Below are 14,010 nucleotides of genomic sequence, written 5' to 3'. Positions count from 1 at the left end.
CCCATAAATTAGCACTAACCCAAGCAACAGTAAAATGCTACTTATATAACAATAATCTAATTGTGTTGTAAAGTGTTTTATAATACTAAATGAAAAGATCATGTTTGCATGGTAAGTGCTGTAACTTTTGATTTTGAAAGTCAATATTTAAGGACTAAAAGTAAATGTTTAGGGTTGAGAGGGAGTTTAGTTCCATATCCAAGAAATTTGGCGTTTTTATTTCCCTGGACACTTTTTGACTTTTTTTTTATGACTAGCAATTTTTATTTTAACTATACATTATATACTTCCCCCTTGCTTCCTACCTACCCCATGTCACCCCAAAAACAAGAGGATATAAATAATATATCAACAATGTGGCGTTGTAGAAATAAAATATTAAGAAAAATAACTCAAACAACAAATAAATACCTTAGAAGAAAAGGTGAAGGCTTAAAAAAACATACAAATACCATATCCACCTTAAAGTACTTGTGATTCAATTGCTTCCACTTTACCCTACTCTTGAGCATTTATAAAAGCACTGTACCTTCCCCACTTGAGCAATACTTTTCTGCACTATTACAATTCCTGTATGACATTCTTTCATGTAGCAGTCTTTCTCAATTCAGTCACCCAATCCTGAAAAGCAGGTGTTCCAGGCGTTTGACTATTTTGCTGCCCTATCATTATTGCTGTCTGGGTCCATTTCTCCACGCATAGAGGGAGGGTTTTTTTTAACTTTATTTTACAAAAATTTCAAGTGTGGAGAATAAATCTTTGAGGAGGAAAAAATTAAAAACCCTTCACCTGTTCACCCAAATATTGTAAACAACCCTCCTCTTAGCATAACTTAAGAATTCTGCACACACCTTCAGCCTTCACTGGCCGCCTCTCCCTTCCTGCTAGTGTTTAAACTTGACTTGTGAAAAATCATGAATGCTTCACTTTTGATTATAAAAGCATATGCATGCATATTTCGCACGTGGTATTTCTACATTTTCTCAAGTAAAAAATCTGAATTGTCATACCGTCTCCAGTGGTTTGGTTTGAGGCCGCTTCGGACATCCTCTGTGGCTGAATTTTCACTCCACGCCACTAGAGGGAACCAGTTGTTTTCTTCTGTATCAAACCCTGTCATGTAAAATCAGTGAGTTTGTTGTTAAAGGAAGTGGCAAAAAAAGTTGTGTGATACAATCCGACAGAGGAAAAAGCCATCATGAAAGAGAGATAGGGTGTGTTTTGCTGTGATTAAACACACAAGCGCAAAAGAAAACAACAGTTTGTGTTGTGGACGGCGTGTCTTCACCTCTCTCTGATGCTGCTTTGAGAGTCGAGGCTGACAAACGAGCAGTCATGAACGAGAATTTCGACCGAGCTCCCGGAGCAGGGAGAACCAGGAATCTGCCCGGGGAGCCCGGGCTCGTAGGTGCGGTGGACGGTGAGACCAAAACCACGCTGTTCAACCAAAGGGAGCCGCTGAGGCAGCCACGGACATGCCCGCCGTTTCCCGAGAACAACAACACGGGTGTTGGAGGTAGGGAAGTGTCAACTAGCTAGCACCAACGTGAGCTAACGGTCAGCTAGCTACTTTCAGATTCGATTTCAGGGAAATGTCGCTTGTTGATAAGGTCACTGAAGGCCAAAATTGGTTTGCTTGCTGACAGCTATCTAAGAAGCGTTGGGGTGTAAGCTACTAATTTAATATGGTCTAAATCAGGAGCTGTCAATAGCAAGCTAGCCGCTACATACCATTAATATGAGCTAACGTTAGCTTGATTTTGGCGGTGCGTCATGCACCTGTTAGATTGTTGCTTCATATGAGATGATACCGCATATAAATTTAGACCCTAGTCAGATGTCACATAGTTGAAGAGTTACGTGTCACAGATTAGCCCGTCGTACCCTGTTGTGTTTGTAGAGCAAAGATTCACCAAAGCTAACCGTACGTTACTCTAAGTTAGCATCTCAGGACAAACCGGAAGTTGAATTATCACCTCTGACAGTGAAGATGGTTAAGTTTGGTATTTGTGTTGAAAACGGGGACTTAGAATTTGTTTTAAATACTTTGTTAATAGTAGGGAAGTTTTTCATACATACATGTAGATACTCTCAAACTAAACCCCGTTTGAACCATTGGAAGAAAGAGTTAAGAGTTACTTCCCCTTCCACATTGGAACAAGAAGCTTGCGTTAATTATAACCGTAGTAAATTACCAGTGAGAGAGTTCACGGTACAGATGAATCACTAAAAACTCTATTTCAGAAGTAGTCTAGTGTTTTGAAGCATGGAAGCCATATTTTGTACTGTGTAAAATACACCTGTTAGTGCTGTGACAAATACGTATGCATTAAGACAAAGTATGGTTATTGTCTTAACCACGTGATTACATGGACAGGTCTGAAAGGCACAACATGTTTTAACCGTCGAAGACTCACTATAGCATTACAGTATCAACCCATATGGGTGCAACATAGTGGACACTGTTATTTGATTATGGTACTCAATGAATTAATCTTGTTAAATTCTTTAAATCCAAAATGAAAGACCTAGAAGTGGACTCTTTCGGATGCCGTTGTTTTTTTACCTGGTTGCAAAACTGACTGCTAGAAATCTATCACTTAAAATGTGAGTTGCTTATGCTTGTCTTGTTTTCTTTTGTGTTCTTTAAATCTCTGTGTTGTTCTGTCTGTAACTACGTGTTTTTCTATGCTGTCTTAGCCAGGACTCCCTTGAAAAAGATATTGTTAATCTCAGTGGGACCTTTCTTGGTTAAATAAAGTTATAATAATAATATAAAAAAAAAACACTCCATCATTACAGTACACAGTAAGCATGATCCAGTACTAATATTAGTTATTTTTGTCTTACTAAAATAAAAGTGGTTACACCACAGAGATAAGCAATAGGCCTAACTGAATTCTAAGTTACAGTCAGTAACAGTCACTGAGCTTCAGGCCCTTTCATCAGGACAATGTCTTTGGAAAATTAGGGGGAGAGGGGAGCACATGCACAAAGCTTAACTTTCCCAAATGATTCCTGCACAATGACTGTATATACGGTCTTGCATAGGACCTTTATCTTTTATTCTGTTCTATATAAAAATGTGTCATTAAAATGATCAATATTGACAAATAAGATATTTTATTGTGATCATTCTTTGGCTAAATTGTGCTTCTATAACTGAGCCTGTTTGAGAGAGGTTTACTGTAAACTACAGTGGTCAGCTGATTTAGGACAAACAAAATATGTGGGACTTGTTTAACGGAGCATCATCAGTAAAGAAAATCTTAACATTTATTTGACATTTCCCATGAGGGTTGAATTGTGTCACGTATATAAGAAAGACTGATCTTTTTTTCTTTCTCTTTCAGATTTAAAAAAACAGAACAAACCCCAACAAAGTGCAAATGCCAACAGTATGTCTGCCTCCAGAAGGTCCAATGATGTGGATTCTTTGGTCATGTCTTCAAAGCTTTCTGCCAGTGCCCCAGAGTTTGTCCCCTCTGGAATTAGCCAGTATGAGGTGAGGAGAATTTTTCTTGATACGATACTCAATTATCTTTCCAGAAGCATGACAAAGTGATCAGGATTTTCTATTTCACTTATTTCTAAATGTGATATTTTATAGGACCCCACTTTTTATGATGATGGTGAAAGCTACGGTGAACCGACCTTGGCTGAAATGGTCACAGACTTCCTCGGCCACCTGAGCTCCTCACCAGGGTCCTTTGAGTCGGACGTCGAACACATAACTGGAATGCTGAATTCCTGGGTCACCACGGAAGAGTTGTTGCATGAGCTGGTGGAGCTGATCTACACACAGGTTTGGAGAGACACATTCAGTCCTTATTTAGCTTTTTATGAAGATGATAACTTGTGCATGTTGCATGTTTCTAACAAAACTAAAATTGTTGAATGTACCAAACTAGATATTACCTTTTCTTTTTATTGCAGTCTACTGCCATTCCAAACTTCTCTTATACGGGTGCCAGGCTCTGTAATTACCTGTCCCATCGCCTCAATATCAGCCCTCCAAGTGGCAACTTTCGTCAGCTGCTCCTGCAAAGGTGATTTATTTCTGTTTTTCCTAGATTTAATAAAGTTTAATTTCAGGGGTAAATCTGACTAGCTACATGACAACAGATAATAAGCTCAGTATGCAAAGCAGTGTGAACTGTTATCATTTAGTAAAGTTGGCATTAAAAAGGAGGAATGTTGTCTGCTGTAGATGTCGAACACAGTTTGAACAGAGGGACAAAGCTGTTCGAGGAGACCCGGAAACCCAGAAAAAGTTCCACTCCTTTGTTCTCTTTCTGGGCGAGCTCTACCTTAACCTGGAGGTAAGACTTTTCTAACTTTCTGGATTATGTAATATTCTCTTTAAAGGGTCATTTCTGATCGGTTTAGCACATCTTAATACTGCCTACCATACTGAATCACATAATTAAGCTGGACCATACCCTGGGGGGGCTTACATACTGTCCTAGTGAATCGGTCTTATCAAGTGTGTTAGCTATTTTTGACAGAGTGTTGTACATTGAAGTAAAAAACAAAAAAGCAGCAGCCTATATGTTTTATTTATGGCTGTATGTATCACGTTGTCCATTTTCTTATTTATGGTGCACCATTCTGTTTAATTGCTGCCAAACATTCAGGGTGTCAGGCTCTGCTGCTGTTGCTGCACTATGTTGCATTTTGGTCACTGCAGTGAACAAGCTGTCCCCCTTGATATCGATGTTTTAGACATCTATATAAAGTAGGGTTTATAAGCTACTAGCTGTATAATAAGATTCGGCATGCTTTCATTTAGTCATTCAGTCATTTGTTCATATTTGTCCCTGTATCTGTTTGTGTTTATTCAGGTAAAGGGTGGAAAAGGACTTCGAGCAGACATCCTCCTCTCCGCTCTGAACGACCTGATGAAGAGTCTGTTTGATAACCCTGTGGATGCAAATCTCATCTGTGCTGTTAAACTGCTCAAGGTTCAAATCTCAATTCGAAAAATTTGTCCTGAAAGCTTTTTAGGTAATTCTGTTTTAAGGGATGTAATTTAAAAGTGTTTGTAATTTACAGCTGACAGGCTCGGTCCTGGATGACGCGTGGAAAGAGAGTGGAAAACCGCACATGGAAGAACTCATCCGCAAAATAGAGACTGTTCTCCTGGATGCCACCTGCAGCAGGTGTGTATGTCAATAGGGGCTGCAGTGTTCAGCTGCTCCTCGAGGCTTATGCAGAACGTAACTTATTATTTAAACCCTTGAAACCTGCTTTTGCATCTGAGCTGCAAATGTGCAGAGACATTCACAGAGGTATTTTTCAATATAGGTGCACCTAATGAACATGTGTGTTCTAGGTACCACTGTTAAAGACAATTAACTATCATGCAGAACAGTTCAGAGTTAAACCTTCATATACACCCTGGGTAAGACTTTCATTTTTTCTTTAGGGATGTCAGACAGATGCTGCTGAAACTAGTGGAGTTGAGGTCTAGTGACTGGGGCCGAGTCCGCGCTGCTGCAGCAGCCAGCAACGCCACACCAGACAACGACCCCAACTACTTCATGGTGAGTGTCAGCCCTCCTGCAGTCCCTGTTCTTCCTATTCTTAATTTAATCTTATCAGTTGCTCTTTTTCTGTTTGTTATGGATTTGTCTTTGTCCTCTCAGAATGAACCTACATTCTACACAGAAGATGGCACTCCTTTTACAGCAGCAGACCCAGGTGAGGCTATTGAAAACATGTCCAACATGGAGTTGAAGGAATGTATTGTTTTCTTGGCTATCAGCATCATGAAGTTAGGTCAGTCACAGGCACCAGGATCTTGCAAGATCACTCTCAGGTGTCATAAATACAGAAGAACAAAACAGTAATGTAAAGTTGTTTCAGTACAGAATAGACTATAAAAAAGACTATCACGCCTCTGTTACGTTCCGTCTTCCATATAAAACACACGGAGGCTGAATGGTGGGGCGAAGTCGTTCCGCCTCTGAGCCGGCATCAGAGGTAGTAACAGAGGCATAATGGGTGAAACGGCGTCTGTGTAAACAGCAGAGACGGCGGGGCAGAACAGCGACGTGTGTGTATTTGAAGTACGCGCTGTTTGTTTACACCTCGCGCACGTTTTGCTTCTGCAACGCCGGAACGCTTTTTAAAAACACACACTGGGGCGACTTGACGCTGGCGTTGCATGGTCCAATGTAAAATGGCAAAGGCTGCATGACGGCCGAGCTTCCTTACAGCGCTGAGGCGGAACTGCATTGTGAAAAGGGCTTATATAAACATTTTTTGGGGGAAGTGAAAGAATTTTATCAGTTTCATAAGTTATACAGATTTTGACATAGACTACTGTCATTAGTCATGGACGTTTCCCCACTAACATACTACAATATTATTGTCCTGGTTAGTCTCTGTCTCTGACGTTGAACAAGTCCTCTAAATGGTCCTCTCTTTTTGAATGTAAAACATTTGTAACCGTGTTGCAGCCTCTTTTGTGCTTGAATATCGTTTTCTCTGCTTTTTCAGAATATGCAGAAAAATACCAAGAAATTCTGGACAGGCAGGACTATTTCAGTGACATTTATGGAGAAAATGGAAATGAATTGTAAGTACATATCATCTGTTTATCTGTTCTGTTGCTGGGAATAGAAATGTTCCTATTATATCTATATTTCTGCTTTAGTACATTTATAAAGGATGACGTAATGAATTTGAATAATTTCAAAAGACTGCATTTTGAAGATGAGATTCTCTGTTAAAAACTGATTTTACTGTTAATCTCTGGTTTATTTATCCCTAGTCTTTTATTTAGACCCAAATCTGTCGCATTACAACAATACCACTGTGCTAGCTAATATTCATTCAGTCATGTGACCTATGTGCATCCATAGCAGCTTCACATAGGTCACATGACCACAGCTGACCTGTGGGCCCCTGAGCTTGGCATATGTGTTTGACTGGCCCACAATGCAACAGGGTGAACCATGGTCTCAGATTCAGTGTAGTCAGCAGATGGGTGTGAAAGAGGGCTTAGCTCGCTCCTATCTTCTCTCTCAGAACTCTGAGTGTGTGTGCGTGTGTGTGTGTGTGCGTGTGCGTGTGTGTGTCTGTTTGAGCTTGAGTTTTTGTGTGTGCATGTCAGTTACATGCATATATTGTAGGATGTGCTGAAATAAGTCGCACAAATCAATCATGTTTACATTTAAGAACAAATTATTCCTAAACATCTAAAGATAAAGTGTGCGGCTCTTCGTCACCTATTTTGTTGTGTTCACAGATTCGACTCTGAAGACGAGATGGAGCCTGAGATGGAAGAAGCTTACGAGAGTTTTTGTTTAGAATCTGAGAGGAAACGACAACAATGATGTGAGACACATGCATACTGTACTTTTCCTCTCGACCTGCTGGAATGCTGCAAAGCAAAGGAAACTAGCATCAGATAGGTTCAAACTTTTATTTTACTCCAAATAAGCATTTTAACAAAAAGAGCTGTTCATAGTTGCACTACTGACACTTTTCTCAGTCAGTGTTGATTAGAAAACGGGGACAATCAACAGGATAACAGTTTGACATATTGAGGTATTAAGATGTTTTCAGACATGGAAGTTCTCTCTGTGTTGTTTTGAATTATTCAGAAACTTCTTTCTTTTACGCCTAAACTAAATGCCAAGAGGAATAAAGTGTGCTGTGGGTTGGTTTTAGGGTTCTTTTTGGAACGGCAGATACGTTTCAGCAAATTTGAGATATTTGTGTGCATAATTTGATATATTTTATTAATTCCCCATGCATAAAATACAGGCCAAAACACTTAGATCATTCATCAGACATAGGTAGTCTTAATTTTGAAATGCACTGTACATAGCTGAGGTTGTTTCACTGCAGACCTATATAAAATGCATAAACAGCCTTTATCCCCACTGTGAAATTGTGTCTCTTATCAGGTTGAAACGGTTTAGTCAAACTGGCTGCCTGAGCCGTCAGGAAGCCTGTAAAAGGCTGCGCAGTTTGAAAATTCAAAACTGAATACTAAATTCTCTAACTAGGAAGTATAAATACAGATAAACCTTCTTTTTTTTTTTTTTAATCTTTCTGTAATTCAAACATTTTAAGAACATTTTGGTTTTAAGTGAATGATTCAAAGTTGTGAAAATGCAGTGCATCTAAACCCAGTTTCTTTCCTGAATGTAGCTTTAAATATCTGCGCGGCGTCTCAGTTTGCAGCCGTCAGTGTGACATGACTCGGCTGCCAAAAGGATTCATTCTTATCAAAGACTGAAAGACTGTTTACCAGCAATCCATCGAGCCCAGAAAAAGGAATGTTGTTTTATAGTTTGTAAATATAATTTATGGTATTGTTTGCCTGCAATAAACTCTTTATAATGTGAGGTTTTAGTTGCTTGGTTTGTATTTGATCCTTTTTGAAGTTAAGGAAGACAAACGGTGAGGTATGTTCTGTATGTGATTCTGTAACACTAATGTTTGGCTCAAAACATTTGATTGTGAAGAGGCTTAATGGCTATTATAGGCACAGTTACACTGAGCTCCCAGTTTATTGCGTACAACAGAGCAACTTTATACATTTTTATTTCAATGATTTCAACTCTTTTTTTCACTTATAAGTCAATGGTACGTCATAAAAAAGAATCACCTTTATAGAGCTTAATCAAACCCTATTTAGAGCTGACCGTACTTAAGACTAAAATACTATGGTAGACAATTATCTAAACATCTTACAGGATACAAGAAGATTATTAGTAAATTGCTCTGGATTGTGTTGTAAAAGGAACCAGTCCTGTACTTTCTCTGTGGTGTAATGAATACAGATAGTTTGTTTCCCATCTAGAAACAAGTTAGGCAAACTCTGCCATCATCTGGTGACTTTGTGCCTGTGCAACACTATAAAAGGGAAAAGTATTTAGCCAGTCAGGCCTTTATGCAAACATCACTTCACCTCATTTGTAATGAAATTACAGCTGTGTGTTTAAGACACTGCTATAAGGACAGCAAAGCACTAACAGTTTGAAAAACATTCACTGTGCTGAGATTACCAGAGTAAGTATGAATAAAGGTATCTGTTAGTACACGGAAAGAGAAGGCTGGTTTAATTTACGGGCTTCAGACTTTCAAATTGTTAGGTGTTACTTTGTGCATTATGCTAACCTACATGTATTTGGTTTATCAGTAACAATAACAATTAGAATATTGTTAATAATGAGACATGCAGCAATACTCATCTTACTCCCACTAAGTATAAACCAGGACATTCAGGTGTTGTTCAAACACACACACACACAAAGCACCTCAGCAGTCTAACAATCTGATCCAGAACTCCACTATCAGACATGACTGATATTTATCATGTCTAAGGATGGAGTTTGTGTTTTTAATTGTTTGTAAGGAGTAAACATACACACACACAGTATAAAATCTAAGGTCAACACAGTACTGTAATCATTATCAATTCCTGATTGAAAGTGCTTTAGGTTCACAAATACATTTTGATTCAACACAGAAGTAAGAAAAGGTTCAACAGAATAAAATAATTTGTAGCAGGTGAACATCAGTTACAGGACGTGCTAAATTGTGTGTGCGCATTATATTTAAGCCTTTGTTGCCACCTGCTGACCGAGTTAGGTAATGTTATTAAAAAAATCAACTATTCATTAATTGGGAACTCCTCATGAATCATGCAGGCACGTCACCATTATAAAGCATGCAGAACTGCTTCAAGTGCTACATTTAGAGACCACAAGAGGTAGAGGATGACGTCTTGTGTTGCCAGCTCTTTCCACATAACGAACAGCCAAGTGTCTTTGTTGCCATGTCAGAAATGTGTCGTGTGTTCACAGTGGCCTTGAAAATACTTTGTGGTTGCCTGAGTTCAGAGGAAAATGACAAACAGTCACAGTTTGACATTCTCTTAACCTCAGTGACACACCACAAATATTTTTCCTGCTACAATGAAATTGCTCTTTTGTGCTTTGTAACTCAGCAGCAAGCTTATGTTGAAATGTGAGCCTCTTTGATTGCATCTAAAAATATTTATTTGTGCTCTGTGATTCAGTCTGGGAATCTTTTATGTCTGTCAGGGGTGCGGTGCACTGAGGCATCCTGGTGACCCTTCAGTGTTCAAATGAATGCAAAATAACCACAACAAGCACAGTTCCAGCCTCGTTTGGGACCCTTGTTGCGTCCTTCCTCTTCTCCGACTGAGACTGTCCAAACACAGAATGCATTTGAAGCTAGGTAGCATACTTTAATGTGGTCGTCCAGTCGTATGTTAATGTTAGATATCATGTTTTCAGCTTACTGTTTCACTCTACTTAAAGAGTAAAAAACCTTGCAGGGAGTTAAAGTAAATTGTTAGCATCTGTCAGGCTCTACTTCTGTAGAAGGGGGGACTATTTTTTGTTTAAATAAATTGGAAACATTTTCCCACAAGTCTGTCTCCAATCTATTACCAACCGACAGTTGTGCTACTTATTTTGATGAAGGAAAAATCATTGCATGTTGTTATATGTATGGTATTTTGTTAATCTGTTATATGCGTAATTTCGGTAAAGATAAATAATATTTATTTATTTGAAAGTGTGTGTGTGTGTGTGTGTGTCATCTGAATGGCCGTCCAGGAAGCACATTGCACATTGTGATAACTTTATCTCCAAACCACTGGTGCCACTCATGACACTGCCTCATATTTTTTATACACTTTTTTTTTGCATCTCTGAAGGACTGTTGAAAATACACCCTGTACAAATTTAACCAAACACTTTCAGTCATGTGACAGGACGGTATAACTTCACCCACAAGTCACATTACCAGCGTGTCCGCGTGCAGTCATTGACTCGTGAGCCCCTCTGAGCCTGCTGGATGTGGCTGTCTGGCTCACAATGCAACAGGGAAAAGCGGGGCCTTAGATTCTCATTGGTCAGCAGATGGGTGTGAAAGAGGGATTAGCTCCGTGCTGCAGCCCGCTCACCCAGAATTCTGTGTGTGTGTGTGTGTTTCTGCATCTGTATTCATGCCTCTGCATAAATAGCAAAATGTGGTTTTAAAACAGGAATATGTTTCATAAGCGTGTTCGTAAAAGCTCTAAAAGAGACATGGATTTCTTCTGGGGGCATATTTATCTAAGGCCCTGTTCACATTTGGTATTCACATGTGGTTTTCGTGATCGGATCACAAGTGGACAGCCTTACCTACAGGTGTGAAGACACATACGGAGGTGGTCTGGGACGCATTTATCCACATACGTCTAGCAGGGCGTGCGCACACAGGCGACATTAAGCACCTCACACTCTCTCCGTATTCACGTGATCGTTGCCGTAGATACGGAGAGACCGCTCGCCTCTCATTCCTGTCTGATTCAACATTTATCGGCAGTGTCTCTTAAAAATCTTATTTTCATGTATTTCTCATGTCACTCCAGCATGTGTAAACGTAGTTTATGCATCAGAGTGTGCAGGGAAGTACAGACAGATCGTGCCTGTGTTTATTCACTAAGGAGACTGCATGGGTCGGAGATGTGATCCATGAGTGTTTTATTTTTAAAAATCAAGAAATCCAGTTGCAGTTTTCCTGTGACAATATCTGTAATAACTACAACCACACGGACTTATGGTACACGACGTAGCCTAAGCATATCCAGTATAATAATATCCAGAATGTAATGCCATTGGCTCCCGATGGACAACAACTTTGTATATACCAAAAGAAAATTCAGGAAAAAAACCTTCTGCAACACTACAAACTACCAAATCAAAGACCTCACTGTGATCAGTTTTCATGGGGACTATTTTTCCGGTGGAAAGAAGTTTGACAGTCATTTTTTTTATCATCCCAAGAAATAAGGACACTGGTTGTAAAAAGGATATGTTGCTGTTTAAACCTTTAAGTCTTCAACTCTGTGAGCACCTCAAAAGTATTTCAGTTCATGTAAACACTGTCGTGGTGAAGGAAATCTAAGAGATCTATATGTTAAATCAGAACCTCTAGTATGGCCATTGTCAATAGCAAATGAGAAACCCCCTCTTTTAAAATGACAAAGGCCTTGTCCTGTGATTCTAAATGGTCTCCAAACATCCAGGTTATCTTCAAATGAATCACACTCCTCGAGTGGGAATTTTTAATGACGTGCCCGAACGGCTCCATTATGTCAGGACCTGACAGGAAAACACACCACAGGTTCTGCTGTTCAAAGATACTTCCTTAGATTGTAACATGGTTTAAGAAAGTCTGCTGCCTACAACTCCCGGATCTGTTGTCAGCAAAAATATTGTACACAAAGGAAGGAATGCCGTATCCTGTTAAAAATAGAGGGGGGGAATTAACACCAGGGACTCAACCTTAGAGTTATTTTTACTTCTGTAAAGACTGAATGTTTCACTCTCTCTCATCAAGTCTGTTCCACACAAGCATCAGAAAAAAAAGACAAGCACTATTCCAGTAACTGCTCCGAGTCACTTCCACACAAAAGGTCGACTCTGCTCATTTTGAATTCTCAAGGTGCCTCTGCTGACCAGATGACTTACACAGGAATCATCCCTGCACAAACAGAGCAGCGGCTGAGGGGTTCAGCTGCTGAACAAGGTTGCAGATTGTTGCTTCCAGGCCAACCAAACCTTTTGTATCAGCTTAGGTGAGTCACACTTGTGTGGGTTGTGGGTTTAAGGTCTATATGCTTCTCCAAAGACTACACTGTTTCCTCACACTGAAGTCTGATACAGATTGTTTAATGCTTTGAACAAGTTTAGATACATTTGCATCAGGACTTCCAGTGTCTAACATCATCTTACCTCACAACTCCTCCATTTGTCTCCATAACGAATATTTACTAAGTGCCAATTCTGGCTTTGATAATACAGTGACAAGTTACAATGTTTGGGCCTATGATTGGTATACATGCACCTAAATCACTTAAAGGGCCAGTTTGCTGATTTTCAACCTCAGTCCTATCATGCTATTATAGGGAGCTAATGCCATGATGGTAAAAAAAATTTAATTTGCCTCTGTGTCTTTGGAGGACGCTATCCGCTTCTCCAATGGACCCTGGAAAACCTCCGCCAGACGACACAAAAAGTGTCGTCTGGCGGAGGCCAGGGAGCTCGCTAAACTACACTTCCTCAGTCTAGGACGCCCGCCTCCGATGTCATGATTGTTCAAAATCGTCAGGTTTGAAATGTAGACTGCAGACCTGAAGATTTTTTAGACGATCCACCGGTATATTCTCGTCGTATTTCAGATTCTGTACCGCTCTGAGCCGTTGCCTGCAGCGATCAATGTCCTTTACTGGAAAACGGTAGTATTTCACTCCAGCATCTCGCGCTGGGCCGCTCCTTTCAGAGGGAGGGGCGCAATGCATGCTGGGTGTTGTAGGAATGTAGAATGGGCGAAAGCACGAGCCGTTTGTACAACTTTCTCCACAGCTATGGCGCCAATTTCAAATTTTTTGCTTCTATCGATTACAGAGAACACCAGCTTTGACTGACAGAGGCTTTTTCCAGGGGAGAATTGCTCCTTTAAATGTTACCATACTAAACCTTATTATACCAAAATCTAAATTATATTTGGTATAAAACCTTAAATAATGTAAAAAATATCAAACACTGCTGCACAAGTGTTAAGTACATTTTGTTTTTATTGAACTATGTTGGGGCTGCACAGTGATGCAGTGGTTAGCCTTGTTACCTCACACCTAGAAGGTTCCCGGTTCAAATCCCAGTTCAGATGCAGTGGGCCTTTCTATATGTTGTGTATAATGGCGACCGGTGCAACATACATGTATATCATGGGATCACGTGATTATTCTTATTGTATTCATTTACAAAACAAAAGTAAAATGACTCTCAGAAAGGAGACAGCTCCTAGAGCCGACTCATTAGTGACGACACATCACTCTACTTGCGCAGCTTGTATCAACTGTAGGAGTTTACAGGCTGATTTTAAAGACCAGATCAAGGGCCTTTAATAACATTTTGTGGTCTATTATGGGAAAGCCCAAAGTTTGACAACTGACAGGGTCCGCCTAAGTTC

General features: G+C 39.8%; 1 protein-coding gene across 1 annotated transcript; it reads left to right on the top strand.

Moving 5' to 3' along the window:
• The first annotated feature begins 1,174 nt into the window (after positions 1-1,174).
• paip1 (poly(A) binding protein interacting protein 1) lies at positions 1,175-8,357 on the top strand. The gene is made up of 11 exons (XM_069683096.1): positions 1,175-1,516; positions 3,354-3,505; positions 3,611-3,805; positions 3,937-4,049; positions 4,211-4,322; positions 4,845-4,964; positions 5,056-5,162; positions 5,429-5,546; positions 5,649-5,703; positions 6,505-6,583; positions 7,256-8,357. Exons 1-11 carry the CDS (start codon positions 1,336-1,338, stop codon positions 7,341-7,343), a joined length of 1,320 nt encoding a protein of 439 aa, XP_069539197.1. The 5' UTR covers positions 1,175-1,335; the 3' UTR covers positions 7,344-8,357.
• Positions 8,358-14,010: the final 5,653 nt, after the last annotated feature.

Source organism: Semicossyphus pulcher, unplaced genomic scaffold, assembly GCF_022749685.1.
Source record: "Semicossyphus pulcher isolate SPU_LCO1_2020_fin unplaced genomic scaffold, fSemPul1.0.p SCAF_6, whole genome shotgun sequence".
NCBI classification, from domain to species: domain Eukaryota; kingdom Metazoa; phylum Chordata; class Actinopteri; order Labriformes; family Labridae; genus Semicossyphus; species Semicossyphus pulcher.
The sequence above is the reverse complement of the archived record's forward strand: the minus strand, read 5'-3'. Positions and strand labels throughout refer to the sequence as shown.

Bases quoted from the DNA above. Each gene is read 5' to 3' on its own strand.
- paip1 (XM_069683096.1), top strand. From the start codon at position 1,336: ATGAACGAGAATTTCGACCGAGCTCCCGGAGCAGGGAGAACCAGGAAT. The intron at 3,806-3,936 runs GTTTGGAGAGAC...TTTTTATTGCAG, and splicing joins TGGAGCTGATCTACACACAG to TCTACTGCCATTCCAAACTT. The intron at 4,323-4,844 runs GTAAGACTTTTC...GTGTTTATTCAG, and splicing joins AGCTCTACCTTAACCTGGAG to GTAAAGGGTGGAAAAGGACT.